Here is a 21,696-nt window from a genome sequence, read left to right as displayed (position 1 = left end):
TCCAACGAGACATCCCTCCTCAGTAGCTCTCACGCCTAGAATGCTAGATGGAGCCCCCCTGGTGACTAAGATAACCCAGGAGAAGGGAGGCCATCCAAAAACCTAGAACTCTTAAACCTAAACGAACTCCTTGCAAAATAGGAATCCTCGCACGAAAAGACTCCTCCCCTAGGCAAAGACGTACTGTTGTGGACTGATCAGAGAAAAATGACCAACACATACTTCTGAATTATGACTTTGCCCTGCAGACTTGTTGGATTCCTCATCCTATTTCTTTTCGGGTTATTACAGTCCCTAATTCTTCATCCTTGTAGGCTATAGTCGAATTTATAGATGGGAGTGGAAGCTGGAATGTGGGGGTCATTCAGATTCAGGCCGGAGGATGTCGATGCTATATTAGTGATTCCCTTGGATGTGGGGGATCAGGACTTGTTGCAGTGGCATTCGAGAAGCATGGTTGATACTCCGTTCGTAATGGCTATAAAATCCTTTGTCTAGGTTTGGTTTCTGGGGTTGTGGCGTCATCTTCTGGCTCGTAGTCATTCTCATCGACTCGTTGGAACTTTGTTTGGAAGGCTTCTGTCCCGCCTAAGGTGAGCCTATTCGTGTGGAGGGTGTGAGTGGAGGCACTTGTCCATGTTGTGGCTCTGAGTCTAAGGATATTCTCAATATGCTGTTTAGGTGCCACTTCACCCTACTGGTTTGGGCATTATCTCATATTCCTTGGAGGTATATCATGCTGGATTACAACGAACCGTAGAGTTGGATTCGTGAGTTTGGTAAGATGTTGGAAAAGGTGAATTTGGGCGCGCTCTTCTCATCTGTTGGTTCGACTGGTGATCCGGATCGTTTACGTGCGATCACGATCAACGACCACGATCTTACCCACGTCACCTCCTCGAATCTGATAAAACCTGAGAACAAGACAAGAAGGTGAAGCTAGTCGGGTTCGTCCCAACGACGACACTTCGATGCTTAAGTTAGTTGAGGTCGAAAGAAAATGGTGCGAGCTATGTTTGCGATTAAAATGATAAAAGTGAAGATACCTCTTTCTGCCGTGACATGGGTTATTTATAGGACTTATGTGTGTCCCAATTGTTGACGAGTGTCGTACTTAGAACTGTTCATGCAATGACTAAGCAGTCTCCTACCTTGCCACCTAGCCGGGTTGGTGTGTGGGTCAGATCCAAACAACTTGACCTAGGTATCATGATCCTAACCCGGTGCGACCAGTGACTTCACCTGCGACCTCAGGGTCTCACTTCTAAATAGAAGATTTTACTTGCTTTTAATAAAAGATTCTTCTTCTGTATTTAGCTATAAAATCCTTATCATAATTCTCCCACTTCTTCCAAGTATAATTTATTACTTTGAAGTCAAAAAAATCACTGCTGAAGTGTAGCACCTCTTACTCGCTACATCTAATTATCACTATTTCATCCTTTCTTTAATTAAAACTCATTATATAAGTAATTCTCTTTATTCTAATTTATCAAAGTAATATAAAAAACAAAAGATAATAGATACCATCAAAAGTTTATATTTACCCTAACTAGATGTCCTCATATACATAACCCCAAGATAAGTAGTACCACCATTTTAACCACAACCCGATGAAAAACTAGAATATTTAACAGCCAAACCACCAAAAACTCTGGCTTCAGATGCCACGGCTGACCCACCTAATAAAGACCACGGCACAGCTCGAAGTCCGATGTGGCTAGTCAATGTGTCTATCTACTGAAAAGTACGTGGCAAGGAATGAACTGCCTACTCAATAAGTATAGCTAATCAGTCTATATATATATACACAAGTAAAGATTCACGTACATGCAGTCACATCGACTAACAGTCATTCGTCATATAGCAACATCAGATATAAGCAGTATTACATATCCGCGACATAATATTTGACGTTGTCGTTTATTAACTACGAACCCTACCTACTCTAGTTGGAGTACATCAGTCAATGGTTTCGCCGGCCATTATCATATCATCGTCATATCATATACAACACAGGATACCTGTTGTATGTGATATCCCCACACTCTTTTACTCCAGCTGTGTAGCAATATCAGCACACGACATCACAACAAACATGGTATCCCCACACCACCCCAGTGTGTAGCTAACAGCACAGGATATTCTCTGCTGCCCAGAATATCCCGGTACCCTACGCGCCATGGTACCTAGCTAAATTCATATATTTTTCATATCACATTATCATTCACATCATCATCAATCACATTTTCATAAACCATTGACTGTGCTCCCAAGTAAGCAAGCATCATCTTTTATTTATATTCACAATCATCATTCTATTCTTTATAATAATTACTTCCTCAATAATAACTCCCAATTTGATTTCATTCAACAATCAATTATACGATCATCCAATAATCATATCCCACATATCTCTACATTACCATCACATATCACATAGTAACAATTTCACCAATATTATGGTAATCTAACAACTAATCCACAACTAATTATATAAACAATCAATATACGAAATCCACGTATATAAATATAAAGGCATGTTTACGATCACGTTCAAGAAATCAATATATATAATATATACAATACTACACATATAGCTATATATATAAATTTGCTTCGATTTCACGAGGGACTGCTCAACCCTCTATTTTGTCGTCACATCCTATAATAGAATATTATACGTATAATCAATATATATAGAATATCATAAACTCTAAATAAAATATTTTATAATGTTCATACATTTTTCACCAATCTTTTAATATTCTATTTATATTAAAGTCCAAACCCCTGTTCCATTTTATTTTAGATAACTACATTTTCTAAGCTTCTCAAACATATATTTAATCTATCAACTAATTCATAAGAATTCATTTAATCAAACCCCTTATATATTTATAACTATCATTTTTAATAACATCCATAAATTATATTGCCATTGAAACTTCATTTTCCCTCTTTAATAACATAATATTTCTTAAATATAACTTTTCGAGACATTTCTATGAATTTTCTATCAATTTATCGTTGCTATATAATTTAATTAAGCATTAATACATAGAATTACATATTTAGTTAATCATTTTGATGGAGTTGTGTAAATTGGCTATAATAATAATTAAATCTAAAAAATCTAATAATTTAAATAACCAACTATATTATTTTTATAGCAAATGTGATATTTAATTCGACACTAATTTAAATAGCCAAAATCATAAAGTACTCTAGTTAAATAGTATATCAATCAATATAAATAATATTTAATAAATGAAATAATTAAATAATATATTATATAAATTAATAAAAATTAAAATGTAAAATCTTACCTCAGTTCTTCTGTAATTGTGTGTGCAAAGGTGTGTGTATAGATATGAGTGTGTGTGTTTAAAGTGAGGGCCCACCGCCTCACCCTCAAACTCTCTCTCTATCCCCACTCATTACATATATATATATATTTATATATATATATAATATTATTATTATTTTATTATTTAATTAAGCTTTTCTCAAAATATCCGTTACGTCCTTCGAAAATTTCATAATTAATATAATTTGCCCCCAAATATTATAAGGAACTCCAATTTAATCCATTCAAGTTTTATCATATCCCAAATTCAGTCTATAATTTATTTACTAATTAAATTTAAATTCTTAATAATTATCAATTTGTCTCCTAATTACGTGAAAAATTATGCGGACGGCACATGAAGGTTGCTCCATTTATCGCATGGTCGCAACGCTGATCGTGGTGCCACGTGCCATACCCAAGGTCTAGGGAAATGAAGTGCCATCACCTTTAAGTCGAACAGTCGCATCAATTAGGAAGGCGACACGTGTTGTTGATCCAGCGGCTCGCTCAATTTGCGAGGTGATACGCGTCATCCATCCAAACACCCAGTTGGGGCACGCTTCTCCAGACCGCCTCCTATATAAACCCCCTATTTTCGAAAATCACACACCGATGCATTCTTCTACCAAGATCGTTGCCTGAACCCTTGCGACCTCGTTCTCGACCTTATCAAGGTACCATGTCTTCCTCTAACTCTTTTAACTGCAGTTCGTTTTCCATTTTTGCGACCTCCTCTTGCATGGGGTGATCCCTTATCCTGTAGAGGGACCTTCTAGGGACCTAGGTCTAGGTCGAGATCGAACCGTCCTGTAGAGTCATCCGATGACCAAGTTACTAGGCATGTTAAATTTCAAATCATGCTAGATCACAACCGCTAGGCTGGTATAGGGAGCAGTTTAAAACAAATCATTCATCAAATAAAAGAAAGATATTTCATTTCTCATGATTTTGAGGTCGTCATTCCACGTTTCCTTTGATTGCATGCATACACCTCCTAGAGGTTTTTGTTCATTGTCATTCCAGCATTTCGAAGTTGCATTGAGATTGCCCTTAGCTCCCCCAGTAGCTAACATTCTTAAGGGCTTGTTACTAAACCCCATGCAATTATCCCCGAACTCGATCAGTCACATCCTCCTTTTCGTTGTAATAATGCAAGTCCACCGACTTGAGCCCAGTTTTAACAATTTTGGTCGCTCTATTCCTTTACTACATCCAAAAGGTCAGGAGATAGAGGCTTTTTCTATCATTCTGCTCGAAAAGACTGTAGATTTTTAGAAACCCTCAAGTCCAATGTAGGTCCTTGGAAAGAAAAATTTATATTCATTCGACCTCCACCTGGTCAAAGATAGCCCTTCAAACTCGATTGGAGTGTATAGAAACCCGAACCAGTTACTGAGGGAAGGGGGCTGGAAGGAGATCAAATAAACAGCCTCACTTCTAATCGATATAACCCGAAGAAGCTGCTGGTCGAAGAAGTCTATTGCCTCGCGCATCTCTCTCCAACACCCCTCCAAGTTAGGGGTTCCTTAGGTGATCACTATCATCCCCCTTATGCTTAATTCATCACCTTATTCTTTTGACGCTAACTTTTTCTACTTGTCCGCAGATCAAATAGTCATGCAGTATGGCAGAACGCCTTCAAGCTAGGCAGGAGCGAGCTGCCTTGAGAGGAGAGCGAGCTCTTGATCGCTCCACACCCTGGCAACCAGAGCCTGATACTTCAGCCACCCCTTCTACTGAAGTCCCAAGGGGTGCACCCCTATTTAGGTCGGTAGTCAAGAAACCCGAACTCAAGATCTTGTGCTGCGACCAGGGAGGAGCCTTTCCACCAGTGCAGACATTGTGGGCTCCCACATCGGGGAGATCGATGTTGCTGGCCTAAGCCAGCCAAAGAAGCGCAAACATAGAAGCAGATCTCCTCAAAGGTCGTAGCATGGAAGATCGCATGCTCACAAGCGGTCTGAAGAAGAGGAAGTTTCAGCTCGTGCAGAGGATGAGAAGAACTTATCCTTTCTCAAGCAGATCTCTGGATGGGAGAAGACGGCCCGTAGCGAGCTGCGAACGAAGAGCCACCAGTCTGTTGAGTTAAGAGGCGAGAAGACCATTCCTGACTGGAGGATCTCCAATCTCAGCAACGTGTTGAACGCCCAAGCGGGTCAAGACTCTTGGGAGCTCTACAAAGCCCGCTGCCTACCTCGCGACCAGGTAGCAGTCCTCAAAATTCCCTATTCCCGCCTCGAGGAGTTTGGAGCTCACGCTTTACTACAGGTAACATTTCGACCTCTCAATTTTACACTTTTTCGACCTTGATGCTCTTTATGTTTTATCATTGTTTTTGCTAGGCCGAAACTTTCTTGCGAGCTCTATCCATCAAATCCATGGGTCTTCGCAAGTGCCAGATGACCACCAGCCAAAAGAATCGTGATTTGAGGACGCAGCTGAGCGAACAACGCTGCAAAGAGAGGAGTTGGAACGACGAGCGTGCTACCTTCGAGGCTAAAATCAAAGAACTAGAAGAGTCACGAGTTTCGGAGGTCACCAAGGCATTGGCTTAAGGCAAAGATGTTGGATTCTCCACTGGACATGCCATAGGTCACATTCAAGGTGTGATGGAGGGTCGTGAAGAGTTCCTCAACTCTCAAGAGTTCGCTGATAAAGCTCACAACCTATGATTAGAGGGAGCTCACAACTTCCTCAATGCTCCATCCTTTCAGGTCGTCTTGGAGATCAAAGCCTCGACCTACATGAATGATGGGTTCAACAAGTGCAAGGCTCAGGCTAACTGCTTGCAAGCGTTCATAGAGCGATTCGACTAGAATCGTCTTAACCCATTCTGGATGAAAACCTTCAGCCCTATGCTCCCGAGCCACCCGTGGAGACTGAAGGAGATAAGTTTGCAAGTTTGCTTCATGAGAGAGAGGCTCAGGATGAATAGACTCGAGTTGTAGATCCTGCAGGCAATACTTTCTGATTAGTTTTGTTAGATAATTCGCGATCTCCTGATGAACATTTATTTTTTATGAACAATTGTAATGAGGTCGATCCCCTTTTTTACTTAACTTGTCAGCTGTTACAACTCTTGAGTTTCATTTATATAATATCTTGCTTTTGGTAATATCTTTCAACTTTACAACTTTTTCAGGTCGAATGATCCTCCATAGGTCGTATGATCTTTTCCAGATCGAATGATCTTTCACAGATCCTGCAATACTTTTCAAATCGAATGATCTTTCACAGATCCTGCAATCTATCTTAGATCGAATGAACTTTCTCAGATCCTACAATCTTTTTCAGATCAAGTAATCTTTCACAGATCCTGCTATCTATCTTAGATCGAATGATCTTTCACAGATCCTAATGTCTTGTTGAATTAAGCAATCTCTTGCACTTTGTCATCTTTTACAGATCAGGGCATGCTCTACAAATCAAATTGTAAACAACTGGATATATATCGAGAAAGTTGTCATATTATATATATGATCTTTTCCAGATACATCATTACATTTAGACTTTTTCAGGCTCAAAATATCTTTGACCTTTTGTAGGTTCCATAAAAAAGGAAGAAATCTATCCTTAATAAAATTTACATGAAATAGCCTTTTTCAGGCTCAGGGTCGGGCATAGAATTTCTTGAGGTTCTTGATGTTCCATGGTCGCGCAAGATCTCTCCCATACATGTCTTGAAGTCGGTAGTCATCCTTTTTCTTGATCACTGTCACCTTGTAGGTCCTTCCTATCCTGGATCCAATTTGCCAACATGCTTGGAGACCTCCATTCTCTTTAAAACTAGATCACCGACTTGCAATTGCCTGGGCTTGAGCCTTTGATTGTAACTTTTCAAAATCAAGCCCTTGTGGTGGAGCATCTTTGCATAGGCGGCATCTCTTTTCTTCTCCACCATCACCATGTCGAAAGATCGTTCTTCATGATTGGTCGTTGGATCATAAGTAGCTATCCAATGGGACTCCTCGCCTATCTATGCAGGAATTATAGCTTCAGAACCATAAAATAGGCAAAACGACGTCACCTGTTGAGGATCGCAGGGTCGTTCGATAAGCCCACAACACTCTAGGTAACTCTTCTACCCACGATCCTTTTGAGCTCAATCTTTCTTTTAGATGCTGAAGGATCATTCTGTTTGTGACCTCCGCTTGTGCGTTTGCTTGAGGGTAACCGACCGCTGCAAAATTTTGTTTTCAGCTCCTTGCACCAAGCTGTTACCTTTTTCCCCTGAAACTGTATACCATTATCTAAAATTAGAATTCTCATAATCCTAAATCTGCATATGATGTTTTTCGAGATGACATCGATCACCACTCCCTCTAAAATTTTTGTGACAGCTTCTACTTCTACCCAGTTGGAGAAATATTCTACGGCTACAACAATAAACTTCTTTTGAGCTCGTGCTGGGGGAAATGGTCCCAGAATATCTATCCTCCATTGATCAATGGACAAGTGACCTTAACAAGTTTCAACGGGGTCGAGGCGCATGAATTTGTGATGCGAACTTCTGACATGCTTCACATTTCCGGACAAGTTCCTTGATGTCTTTTACCATGGTGGGCCAAAGAACCCTTGTCTTACCACTTTTTGAGCCAGAGATCTGCCACCCGAATGATTTCCACAGCTCCGTTCATTAATTTCCCTCATAACATACTCAGCCCTGTCAGCATCTAAGCACTTTAACAATGGTCCCTCTATTTTTCGCTTGTATAATTGTGTGTCAATTATGTGAAGCAGACTGCTTTGATTTTTAGTTTTCTCGCACGCATGGGATCGCGGGGTAGAACTCCATCTCTCAAATATTCCACTATCTCATCTTTCCAGGTGGATGATTCCCTAATAGCATTTACCTCAGACTCATCCGAGATTGCTTATTTATCTTTGAGCATCACCGTGATCTTGCAATCTCGAATTCCTGAAAGTGTAGCTCCAAACATTGACAGAGAATCTGCTCTATCATTCTCACATCTGGGAATTTGGTGGACCTGACATCTGTTAAACCGAGTCATCAAGGACTTAGCCTTTTTATGATATAATATCCTTGCCCTTTCCTTAGTTTCGTAGGTCCCCTCGATCAGTAAGGCTACCATCGGTAAGTCGGTGTATACTTCTAGGTCTTTTGCTCTAGACTCACTTGCTAGCTCTAGCCCCAAAATTAGAGCTTCGTATTCGGCTTCATTATTGGTGGTCGGGAAGGATAATCTTGCCACCACCTCGATTTCTACTCCTGTCGGCCCTTGGATTAATATCCCTACTCTTCTATTGTTGGTATTGGAAGATCCGTCTACGTGCAACATCCATTTTTCTATTTCTTGGCTCGACTCGGATTCACCCGTGAGCTCAATCACAGAATCCGCCAATACTTGTGCTTTCTTAGCCGGCATACTCCCCCAGCTCAACCGCCCATTTAACTAACCTTCCGAAGGCATCTGGTGGTGCCAACACATTTCGTAGTGGGTGATTTGTTAGCACTACTACCCGATGCACCTGGAAATATGGTCGCAGTTTGCGAGCATTGACCACTGATGCGAGTGCTAGTTTTTCGATCTCAGCGTATCTTTTCTCAACTCTTTGCAGCATCTTGCTTATACAATATACTAGATTCTGCACCCCCTCATTTTCTCTAACTAAGAACTCACCGCATTTTCAGAAACAGCTAAGTATAAGTAGAGTGTTTCATTTTCCTTCGGGGTCTCTAGCAGTGGTGGCGAGCGCAGATAGCTTTTCAGATCTTGAAAAAAACCTGCTCGCACTCTTCAGTCCACTTAAACTCTTTGGCTTTCCTTAACACCTTGAATAAAGGGAGATTTCAATCTGACGATATAGAAATAAAACGGTGGATGCGAGCTTACCCGTAAGCTTTTCAACCTCTTCAATGGTTGAAGGTGACTTCAGCTTCAAGATTGCCTATATCTTCTCTGGATTCGCTTCGAAACCTCTTTCACAGACCATATACCCCAGGAATTTACCTCCGGCCACCCCGAAAGTGCACTTGGTTGGATTTAATTTCATCCTAAAGGTCCTCATGATTGTGAAAGCCTGCTCGAGATGCGTCAGGTGGTTGTGCGACCTTGAACTCTTCACTAACATATCGTCCACATAAACCTCCATCGTCTTCCCTATTTGTTCCTCAAACATCTTGTTCACCAATCTCTAATATGTTGCGCCTGCATTTTTCAAATCGAAGGGTATTACATTATAGCAATATTACCTCCTTCGGTTATAAATGATGTTTTGCTTCTGTCTTCTTCTGCCATAAAGATTTGGTGATAACCTGGTAAGCATCCATCATGGAAAACAATTCATATCCTACGGTTGAATCTACTAGAGCATCAATTCTTGGCAACGGATAGGGATCATTCGGGCAAGCCTTATTTAGATCAGTGAAATGAATGCATACTCACCATTTACTAGACGGCTTCGGCACTACAACTACATTTGGCAGCCAATCCGTGTATTGAATTTCTGAAATATATCCGGCTTTCAATAATCTTTCCACTTCGTCTTTCACAATCTGATTCTTCTCTGCATTGAAATTTCTCTTCTTTTGTTGCACCAGTCGCGCATTCAAGCGGTGTACTATCATTTCTGGATCCACCGCTCGAAAGTCTGCCGGACTCCAAGCGAATACATCCGCATTATTTTATAACAGCGCAATCATCAGGGTCTCTAGGTGTTCATCCATCTGCGACCCTATCCGGGTAGTTCTGGTTGGATCCCCCTGCACCAACTCTACCATCTTATGATTTTCTATTAGTTGAATTCTTTCTAGCTTTTTTGCCTCCATCTTACTATCTTCACACGCATCTCCCAATTTACGCTTCTTTTCATTGCATTCACCCTTTTTTAGGGATAAGTTGTAGCATCTTCAAGCCTCCTTCTGATCGCAGATGACCCCACCTACTCTAGCTTTGGTAGGAAACTTTATTTTAAGATGGTATGTTGAAACAATTGTTCGGAAAGAATTACACCCGGTCTTCCCAAAATGACGGTGTATGCGAAAGGTGTGTCCACAAATAGAAACTTAACCATCAATGTCTTGCATTTGGGTTCTTCCCCCAGTGATACAGGCAGATCGATTGTTCCTAGTGATTCTACCTCAGTACCTCCAAAACCTACCAGCGGTGTCCTCACGGGTTCCAACTTGGCATTGTCTTGCCCCATCTTAACTAACACATCTCCGAAGATGATATCTGTGAAACTCCCATTGTGTACTAGCACCTTGTGAACAACAAAATTACCTATGTCTATTTTGATTACCATTGGATCATTTTGCGACCCGATTCTTTCCGCAACGTCTTTGTCCCCGAATACTATCTCTTCCTCAGGCTCCACATTCATAACTAATTGGCTCGTCTGATTTATCCTTCCCTGTCTTTTCCTGGTTCGTCCCGAATCACCTCCTTCAGGTCCTCGTGCAATGGTATATATTACATCTTTCACAGGTGCATTGTCTCGCACGTTAGATTCCTTTCTCTCATCTTTTTCACGACCTTGACCTCTATCCCTGCTCCTTGATCTGCTTTTTCGAGCACCGCTTTCTACATCGCGACCATGCAGAATTAGATCTTTAAAATATCCCTGCCGGATTAATCGATCTATCTCATCTTTTAACTGGAAACAATCCTCTGTGTCATGACCCCGCTCTCGATGAAATTTAAAATATTCGTTAGAGAACTTCTTCACAGGTGTGAATCGAGTATGACAAGGCCATTTTAAGACATCCGTTTTCTCCACCATCATCAATGCCTTAGTCCTAGTCGTGTTTAGCGGAGTGTACCTGTGGTACTTTGGTTAGTAGGGTAGGTCTCGATCCTTGTCAAATGTTTGCCTTTTATCTCCATCTCTCTCGCGATCACGATCTCTATTCCTATCTCCACCTAGTCACTCTCCATCTTTCATCATTCATCACTTCTTTATCAATATACTTATGTGCTAAGCGCATCAATTGTTCTACGTCTGTTAGCAAATGCCTCGCTAAGGCCGAGGCAAATGGCCCTTTCTTTAGACCATGGATTAGGATACTGACCATCATATTTATTCGCAGGTCCTGCACTTCCAAAGTTCCGTTGTTGAACCTTCCCATAAAATTTTTCAAGGTCTCATTATCTTTTTGTCGAATAGTGAACAGATATGTAGTAGACCTCTTCTGCTTCCTTTTGCTCGCAGAGTGGAAAGTAAATTTCTGCACCAACAGTTCGTGTGATTCTATGCTATCATGCGGTAGGCTGATGAACCATTCTTGAGCTTTCCCCGTTAGTGTGGTCACAATAGCTTTTCATTAACAGAACTTGACTGCCCATTCAAGTTTATTACTAAATAAAATGCAGCCACATGTTCTTGTGGGTCCTTAGTCCCATCATATTTTGAAAGATTAGGCATCCGTAAATTGGTGTTCACAACTTTTGTCAGTATTTTGTTACAAAATAGGGAATTTTTATTAAGTGAAACTAATTCTTCCCTTCTATTTAGTTCATCAATTTATTTTCCGAACATTCAGATTTGTTTTCCCACACTATCAACTTCTACTCACGAGATCGCGGGCTCTCGCCTCTAGCTTCCACCTCGACTGCTCGATCCCACCTCTGACGAGGCTGCTAAGCGTCTTGGTTCTGGACCCCTCTTGCTTATGCCTTCTAATATTTTTTCTACTTCTCTCTCCTTCATTACTCTCCTCCTTGCTGTCTCCTTCTCTGCTGGCAGGGTAGTTTTACACTCATATGCTATAATGGCATTTCTACTTGCCTCCTCCATCATTCGTTGCAATTCGGTTTGTGTTAATTGAATCATTCACTCATCTATCCTTGGTGTTCCCTCAATTTCTAGCACATTTTCCCTCGAATTTCCCTCCATATTAATATTTGTTTTATCCTCAGACGTTCCCACATATGGTGCCAATCTGATCCGGCTCATTTACGTGCGGACACGATCAAGGAGCACGATCTTACCCACGTCACCTCCCCGAATCTGATAAAACCTTAGGACAAGACAAGAAGGTGAAACTAGTCGGGTTCGTCCCGACAACGACACTACGATGCTTAAGTCACTTGAGGTCAAAAGAAAATGGTGCGAGCTAAGTTTGAGATTAAAATGATAAAAGTGAAGATACCTCTTTCTGCCATGATATGGGTTATTTATAGGACTTATGTGGGTCCCAATTTTCAACAGGTGTCGAACTTAGAACTGTTCATGCAATGACTAAGCAGTCTCCTACATTGCCACCTAGCCGGGTTGGTGTGTGGGTTAGATCCAAACAACTTGACCTGGGTATCATGATCCTGACCCGGTGCGACCAGCAACCTCCCCTGCGACCTCCCGTGCGACCTCAGAATCTGACGTCTAAATAGAAGATTTTACTTGCTTTTAATAAAAGATTCTTCTTTTGTATTTGGCTATAAGATCCTTATCAACTGGTAACAAGCTGCTTTTTGAGAATGTAAAGATCTCTGCTGATGAAGTCATTGAACAAGTATGGATTTTTGAGGCGAGTCTTCTGCTGATTGATCATAACCCGAAGGAAACGGAGAAGACCCGTCAAACTCACCATGGGATTCTTCCTCCTGCTTAATGGTGTCGGATTTCTGTCTTAGTTAATGGGTTCTGTTTTCTTGAGTGATGGTTGTGGTTCCTTGGTTTCCCTTTTTCCTTTCTGCTCCTTCAAGTGGATCATACTCTAGTTTTGTTTGGTTGGTTCTCCATAAAATTAAAAAAAAAAAAAGTTGACATATTTAGAAAGGTAATTTAGAAAAATTATTTAATTTGGCTGAAAACAAAAATCATGGGAATGACTAATTTAAAATTAATTAAAAAGACAGATAATTTTGAAATTAATTTGAAAATTGGGGATGACAATAAATTTCACCCTGATAAACTATATAGTGAAATGAATTACCCAAAAAGAGTCTCCAATAAACATTGATTTTTTGCAATATTACATATAAATTGCATGCATTTTAACCCAATTTCCATCCATTAACATATCTAGAAACTTGCGAAAAACATAGTACAAACTTTCTCGAGAAACAGAAAAGAGGCATATTGGGCGGCTGTTTTAATTAGTCTGTAACTCTTCATTTGCCTTTAAAATTTCAATCATCAAAAGGTTCAATTGTCTAGCGACTTTTGGCCTTCTAAATATCCATACAGGTTCTTAAACTAGCGGGACTCCCCTTTTGCTTTCCCTGCTCATAGTGAAATGGAAGGAAATCCAAGGTGTTTTTTCAAGATCATGATGCCTGGTTTCCAGGGAAAATTGGTGAACTTTTACGTCTGTTTTCGAATTATTTTGTCTTAATCCTTTTTTTTTTGGCTAGTTTAAGTGTCTAAACAACCCAATGCAAATATGTCTGCGTTGTCGTTTGCTTGTTAACAGAATTTGCCGCCAGCTTTCTGTAAGAAGGTAAGGGAAGAGAGATCAGATTGGGCCATTGTAACAAGTCGTAAAGGAATGTGGAAGATGAATGTGTGCAGAAACCCTGAAGGTCTGATAAGTTTCGTGAATGGATGGCCTGACTTTGTGAGTGATCATGGGCTGAGTGTTGGAGACTTTGTTGTGTTCGAACACACTGGTGACTTGCATTTCAATGCTGTGGTTTTTGACGTGAGTGCCTGCAACAAAGAGTTTGTTGTGGAGTTCAAGAAAGAGGATCCTGGTCGACAAGTTCATTCCAAGTACCATTCAAGAAACACCAAGAGTATGTTCTTCTCTCTATGATATGATTGAGGTTTTAGCTTATGATCACAACGTGAGACTCATATATTTAGTTCATCATTGTCCAAATTGATCTTGAATAAATGTAAGTTTTTTTTTGTGCAGATACAAGATAATCGTTTCTTGAAATTAGCCTAGAGATTTTCATATATTGTAATGAAGTAGATAATATATATTGATTTACTACAACCTTTGACCCATTCTGCAGGGAAACCAGACAAGGAATCGGTTATCAGCAAAAAGCCATATTTCGTCCTGACACTGAAATCTTCTCATCAGAAATCTGGACAAGTTGTGAGTTTACCGCTCCATTTATTAGATTTGAGTTTTAATATTGTAAAAAATTACAAGTTTGGCTTATAATGCGAATTTGTCTTTGCAAATTTCAGACTATCCCAGCAAGTTTTTCGAGGTCAAATAATCTTAATGGCTTCTCGAGTATAATTTTAACAGATCCTAATAGAAGAGAATGGCCAATCAAACTCTCATTCCAGAGAACTGGTCAGTTCCGGGCCAGAATGGCCACAGGTTGGGTTAGCTTTTATGCATCAAATAAGCTCCAAGAGGGAGATGTTTGTGTTTTTGAAGTCAATCGTAGTTCGCAGTGTAATAAGAGTATTATGATGGATGTAAAGATTTTTCGGGATCCCCTCGTCCATGACATAGATTCTCTCGACTGTTAATTGTTATTCTTGCATGAATTCAGTTAGGAGTCAACTTTTGAATCTTATATGTAGCAAGAACTGACATCAGAGTTTCTTGTCTATGCTAGTTTTTAATCAATCAAGTACTCTCATTTCTGCTTCTTTTGTAGATAATAATTCTATGTTATTTTGGGGCACTTTCTTGGCACTCTTAATTGTGTTTATTTGAGAGCACGCGTCGGTTTAAGGAAGACAAACGTATGTATCAAGACTGGGTTTTTGGTTTGAATTTTGTGGTTTATGTAAGTATTTGTCTATTTTTATTTGTTAATTGATGGTGCTTGTAAAGTATAAGTCACATATTGTTGATCCATTGATAGTTGATTCATTAGAAAAAAATGACTTTTTAACATAGTCAATCATCATGATTGAAAGTAATAAAAATAATAAATTACATAAAATCTTCTTGTGTTTTAAAAATTTAGTTGGAAACCCCATTTTGTGAAAAAAAATAGACAAAAATTCCCATGTATTTTGAAAAACTATGCACACTTCTCCTCCCTTATTTAGGTTTAACGGTGTTAAAATTTTTGATAAATTATCGGTTATACCTTTATTATAATAGCCTTTGATCTTCAACAGTTAAAAAATCAACAGGCCAAATTAAAGTTACCTAAAAATATTATTTTAATTGATATATACACACAATTATATATTTATATGATTATATACAACTATATATGTAACATATATAAAACACAATATATGTATATATATATATATATTAAACAGAGCGTCCTTGTTGCAACCTCTAGCGACAACCCGTCGCCATAGCATCTGTGGGGGGCGATGTGTCGCCACACTAGTTTGGGTGACGTTTTTGCGCACCGTCACCCAAATTCAGGTCATTGGGTGGCAGCGGCAAGGGGGAGGCAACGAGAGTTAGGCGATTTTTTAATTTTTTTAAAAATAACTAAAAGTGATAATTTTTCTAAATTTAAAAAATAGTAAAAATTTTAAATACTTATAATGATCATTTTAATTTAATAAATATTTATATAAAATAATATAATTTAAAAAAATTAATATAAAGTTTTTATGTTTAATTAATATATTTAAAGGGTAAATATAATTTATTTAAATTGAGAGGCATGGCCCAAAAACGATTGGCCAAAGAAGAGACGCTGGGCCCAAGTCAGGCCCACAAGCCCAAGAGAGTGGCAACCCAAAATTATTGCGTCTAGCTTGAAAAAGGGACCCGCTTCCTCAAGACCAGCTAAAGAGGGAGGTTTACCAGGCTCAACCTAAGGAAGGGTTCCCCCACGAAAATTGTCCACGAGTGAACTTATGAGCTCGGCCCAGCTTGAAGGCTCGACTCGAAGGTTTGCTGCCCTTCCTCAGGTCCAAACCCAAGAGAGGAAGGTGTCCTTTGGAGGCCAGACTCCTCACGAGGTGGGAATCCTCACCAAATAGAAGTCACCCTTCATTTGGAAACTTGTTGCTTAAGGAACGGATAAAGTGGAACCTTATCCCCTCTTCTTCGCTAGGCATGCGAGTCCCCCTCATCAAAACTCCTGGCACAAAGAAACTCCCCCTCTATAAATAGGGAAGGCCCCTCTCAACAGACAACCCCCTTCCACACTCGAGAACTTCTCTTGGTGATACTCTGCTCCTCTAATTTCGTGCTCTTACATACGGAATTATCACTTTTATCATAATTTCTCATCATAATTTATTTTTATATTTATCTATTCTTAAATACGAAACTAACTGGAAGTATAGGAGTGGTAACCTTTTATTTTTTGCAGTTCCTCTTTCTCAAGAGCTTTACTCAATTAGCCCAAATCTAACATTAAGATCCAAGACCTTTTGACCCGTGCTAAAATCACACGCATCACTTTTTAAGTATTTTTATACTTAATTGATATATTTTATACAGAAAAAGTATCATTTTAATCCGCTAAGTATGCCTAATTTTAATTTTTAACCCGATAACTATGCCAATATTTGTTTAGGTCTAGTAACGTATGAAATTGCTTACTTTTAGTCCTCTGTTAGATTTTCGAACAATTTTACCTTTGTGCAACTTTTAAAAAGCAATTTTAGTCCATATGCACTCTCTTCACAAATTTTTGTCAATGCTCGTCTAGAATGGTTCAGAGCGTAGGTTTATTGAAAAAATATATGATTATATTATATTTTGATATTATTTATCCACTAATGGAGGAGACTCTTTGAGAGAAAAATGAAACCGAACGAAAGTTCGAGTTACTGTGAAAACAGAAAATATTTCCAAATTCTGGAAATACAAAAAAGAGAATTTCTCATGGAAATTCTTGACAAGTGTTTTAACGGTTACAAGAGGATTGATCCACGATTTCTCTGGTCGGAAGAGGAAAAAGAATTGCTGAGAAATTTTGATGTTCGATAAGTGCTACCAGGGATGCAGTGAGGCGTCTACACTCCACTGAAGTCCATGGTAGAATACCAGCCAGGAGAAGCGGAACAGGTAAATTCCTACATAATTTTAGTTCTAAAAATTATGACTGATTGAAAGGAACTCGAGCAGGATACACCAAAGATCTCTCAAGATCTAAGGGGGATCCAAAAGACGCTTCAAGACTATGGACATAGGTTAATTCATATACCTATGAAAATAGAATCTTTGAGCCAAATGGTGGACGAGATCTTTAAGATCCTTCCCGATCTATATAAGGATCTTACAGATCTGAAGGCAGAAATTACAAATCTAAAGAGAAATCAAATGGACAACCCTGGGATATCTAGATCCAGACAGGAGCGAATCAACGACGCCCTTGGAACAGTACCTCTTCCACACTAGAAGGGAAAGGCTACGGAGATTCCGAAGTCAAAGTCTAGAGAAGATCTGATATCGCATCTATCAGATCTATAAATAATGGAGGTAACAAGAGCAGATCTATCAGATCTACAAGAATTGGCAGAATCCTTTTCCAACTCGGGATCATGGATTTAGTCAATATCCAAACAAATAACATCACTCTAGCACTACCACCGCCAGAGGGAAGTACATGTTCTAATGATCCTCCACAAGATCAACCGATGAGAGAAAGTGCGGATTTCTACACTAATGTCACTCCAACGTTTGTGGGAACCAGGCTAAAGGAAAATTCAGGGAGAAATCCAAAGAAAGTGCCGGAGTATACACCTTGGGCGAGGACCATGCTCCAGCCCTTACATCCACATGGCTCTATACTGAACCTGGATATTATCGATTTTCAAAATACCGAGAAATTGATAGACGAATGGGTTGCAGCAATCAAGATAGCAGCATACCCTAGAGCTCGACAAAGAAAACTTCATAAAGCGTAAAGGTGGACTCTCAAAATTCTCTCTCTTCTCTCTCACACACTAGCACACCTCCAAACACACACACTAATGCTTTAACATGCAAATTCCGGCCGGCAACTTGGGTGACGAGGAGGAAGGGTTGGCCGATGATGGGCACATCGGAGTGATAAGTGGCAGCGACCAGATTGCTGGCGGAGATGAGAAACTACGATTTTTTCGACGAGAAGATGAAAGGCCAGATTTCGAGATCTTGCCGGAAACGAGCTCTTTTCCGACGACTAAGGTCAGATCTATGGTCAGAGAGATGCAAGGAACAATTCTGGTTGAGAAAGATCGAAACTTGCCCATGGAAAAGGGCGCTATGGAACAGCCGCCAAAACTAGGGTTTCTTGGTACTTCTTCAAGCTCCAACAATGGCGAACGAGTGACAGCACCTGCGTTTAACATCGACGAAATCCAACGCCTCGCGAACAAGGTAGTGGACGAAGGTGATGCTAATTTTATGGCTGCGTTGGCAGCATTAAAAAACCGGTGCGAGGCGAGGTTTGACCGTGGCAAAAACTATCGGTTTTAGGCACCATCGTTGAGAGGAGGACTTCAAGGCATTCCTCGTGTACTTATCAAGGCTCGCCGGGGTATCCTGATACCGGCGATCGAAAAAATAGGCGAGAAAGATGCAGACTTGACAGGCATGACGTTTAGCCTTCAACCGGCGACGCCTGAGTTTCAGGCCGGTGAAAGTGTGATGAAGGGCTGTGAATATGCGATTCCGACCAGAGGGGTAGAAGTTTCATCGTCGACTTATTCTCCGTTGAAGGGCGTTCCACTGGCGTCGAACTCCATTGAAGAGACGAATCATCTTCCTCCATCGCCAACTGGAGATTTGGGGCTTTTGGCCGGCCGGATGACGTCCCTGGAGCGCGAAATAGGACAATCGACGAGTTCACAACATTCTATTGTTGTTGTTTTCATGACTGACGCATTTCCGCCGGCAAAAAAGATGAACTCGCAGGGGAAGATGGTGGCTGGTCCATCGGAGGATGACGTGGCTCCCATTACTGAGGTGGCGCACACTTTTCGTGACGTGGAAGGTGACGTGGAGGTTTTATCAGCAGATGATATGGCAGAGGATGAAATGGCACAAGTGATGGTTGGGGTTCATGCTGACATCAGCAACTCCAGGGTTTATGTCAGCAGCGCCAGGGCTGATGTCAGCAATGAGGTGGGAAAAAAACAGCTTCATTTTCAAACTCCAGTTCAAACGGGATTATACGTGAATAACATCCCATTGCATGCATGTCCGGAACTGATTATTAATGATAAAAGTGCGCATGCATTTAACCATTCGTCTAGAAAGACCCTCTCGTACATTGCGCCAACATTATAGAATGGAGAGGTGATTGTAAGACCGACGCAAGATGCCATTCATAATGGGTCTAAACGTTGGAAAGCTACCGCGGTAGGATATTTTTCTCGGGAAAACGTCCATATTTCCACCATTTGAAGGAATAGGCGGTGTCGGTATGGCCGGGGTTAAGAGAGGTGACCAGTACTATTAATGGTTTCTTTTTCTTCCAATTTAAATCAATTACTTCTATGGAAGATATTATTTTTTTTTTTTTTGTATAATGGTAAATTTCATAAATGAAAAATATGGTACAGTACAATAATTAATTGGGTATTCCCTCGACAGGCCAAGGCATACGCCATAGTCTATATAGAGCACATGTACTAATCGAACTAAAAAGATTAAGACTCAATATCCTTTGCCTAACATCGTCAATAATAAGAGAAGCCAATACATTAGGCGGGTGCTCAATCTGCTGGAACCGTCTGGAATTTCTTTCTCGCCACAAATGGTAAATGAATGACCCAAGTAATGCTCGGTATGCTGCATTAATGATATGCTTCCCTCTCCATTTCCTCACTGCCCATTCCACATCCATTGCCCATGTGCGATTGGGCCAAGCGAATCGAATGATTTCCCGTATGGCTATAAGGCATCTTCTGCTAAATCGGCATCAGAAGAATAAGTGACTATGCATCTCGGTTGCTTCTTCATCACATAGAATACAACCTCCAATATGTGTGAGCCAAGGTTTGTCTGTTGTTGGTAGTTTTTCCTGAATAGCCATCCATAGGATAAAATAAAGTCGTGAGATCTTTAGCGAACCCGAAAGTAGTGAAGTCCAACCTACTCCTGGAAGTCCAACAATAGGCTGGCCCTGGAACAGCCATGGCCCCCCTTCAGTAATATCTTCTATGGAAGATATTATTGAAGGGGGGCCATGGCTGTTCCAGGGGCAGCCTATTGTTCTTAAAAAATGGGAGCCGAGAATGGTTTTGAGGAAATTACAGCATGCACAGATTCCTATTTGGATCAAACTACGCCACCTTTTGGTGGAGTTATGGACAGAGGAGGGCCTTAGTACGGTGGCCAGTAGTGTGGGTAAACCTTTATATCCGGATGCAATTACGAGAGCATGCACGAGACTGGACTTCGCTCGTATTTGCATTATGTTGGATGTGACCTCAAAATTACCGGAGCATATTATTATTATGACACCACATGAGGACGGGGGAGAATCACCATGCAAAGATGACGTTGAGTACGAATGGTTACCCCCGAAGTGCACTAGTTGTATGACTTTGGGGTACTCCACCAAAGTGTGCCCTTAACAAAACAAAGCCAGCTAAGCCACCGATTGCTGTATATGTTCATAAAGTGGGGGCACCGCGTGAACCAGCAGTGCATGGACGGAGTAGGAACCATCCAACAGCTCACATGAGGGAGAAGCAGACAGTGACTCGTGATACTACTTCTATACTATCTCGACTTGATCGGGAGATACGTAGACCATCACCAACTTGAGTTGTAGAAAAGCAAAGAGAGGGCCGAGAGTTTCCTAGAGCTGCCACGGGCCCAAATCGTGAGGAGAGGGGCAAGGCACTTGTTATATATAATACTTTTGATGCACTACACCTACTCGATGATACAGATGAGTCGTCTCGGGGTCCTAAGCCTAGCAGCCCCATACTCGGTGATCCATGTTGAACGCAACAATATGGAATGTTCGTGGCCTAAACAAAAGAGATCATCAGCTGGCAGTCAAAGACATCGTTGCTGAGTTTAGGTTACATTTTCTCGGTCACCTTGAAACTCGTGTTCGTATTAATAATATAGCTCAAAATCAATCATTCTTATTACCCCATTGGAAATGATTTGTGGATTATGGATCTTCTGGTAATCGGGTATGGATTGCTTGCGATGATAATATCATTGATGTTGTTGTGATTGAAAGCGGTACACAATTTATGCATTGTCTTGTTAATATTACTGAGGTGGCCGATAGGAGGGAGTTATGGAGGTCCCTGGAGACAATTGCCATGCACTGTGTTGACGTCCCGTGGCTGGTTGGAGGGATTTCAGTGCAATGCGAGATCTTAGCAAAATTTGTGGTGCATTAAGTGACATTCGAATGGAAATGGAAAAGTTTAATGTTTGTATCCAGAATGCAGGATTACTACCATTATCCATGCAGGGCGAATGGTACATGTGGCACAACTGCAGCGCGAGCCCACGGAATCTTTGGAAAGGTCTGGATTGAATGTTGATTAATGATAGATGAATGGCACGATTTCCGAACTCATTTTAC

The 21,696-nt window shown here is 40.5% G+C and overlaps 2 protein-coding genes across 2 annotated transcripts; one reads left to right on the top strand and one right to left on the bottom strand.

Moving 5' to 3' along the window:
* Positions 1–10,279: 10,279 nt before the first annotated feature.
* Positions 10,280–11,095, bottom strand: LOC105160155 (uncharacterized). Its single transcript, XM_011077418.1, has one exon. It carries the CDS (start codon positions 11,093–11,095, stop codon positions 10,280–10,282), a length of 816 nt encoding a protein of 271 aa, XP_011075720.1.
* Positions 11,096–13,550: 2,455 nt separating this feature from the next.
* Positions 13,551–14,749, top strand: LOC105160156 (B3 domain-containing protein REM8-like). The gene is made up of 4 exons (XM_011077419.3): positions 13,551–13,610; positions 13,728–14,049; positions 14,275–14,360; positions 14,456–14,749. The coding sequence occupies exons 1-4, from the start codon at positions 13,551–13,553 to the stop codon at positions 14,747–14,749; spliced, it is 762 nt and encodes a 253-aa protein (XP_011075721.1).
* The last annotated feature ends 6,947 nt before the right edge of the window (positions 14,750–21,696 follow it).

The sequence above is a fragment of the Sesamum indicum genome, linkage group LG4 (assembly GCF_026168435.1).
Source record: "Sesamum indicum cultivar Baizhima isolate 11 linkage group LG4, ASM2616843v1, whole genome shotgun sequence".
NCBI lineage: Eukaryota > Viridiplantae > Streptophyta > Magnoliopsida > Lamiales > Pedaliaceae > Sesamum > Sesamum indicum.
Note: the sequence above shows the minus strand (reverse complement) of the source record. Positions and strands in the feature narration are given on the sequence as shown.

Coding starts and splice junctions, on each gene's coding strand:
- LOC105160155 (XM_011077418.1), bottom strand. CDS start 11,095: ATGGTGGAGAAAACGGATGTCTTAAAATGGCCTTGTCATACTCGATTC.
- LOC105160156 (XM_011077419.3), top strand. CDS start 13,551: ATGGAAGGAAATCCAAGGTGTTTTTTCAAGATCATGATGCCTGGTTTC. Junction 13,611..13,727: donor CTGGTTTCCAGGGAAAATTG/GTGAACTTTTAC, acceptor GCTTGTTAACAG/AATTTGCCGCCAGCTTTCTG. Junction 14,361..14,455: donor ATCAGAAATCTGGACAAGTT/GTGAGTTTACCG, acceptor TGCAAATTTCAG/ACTATCCCAGCAAGTTTTTC.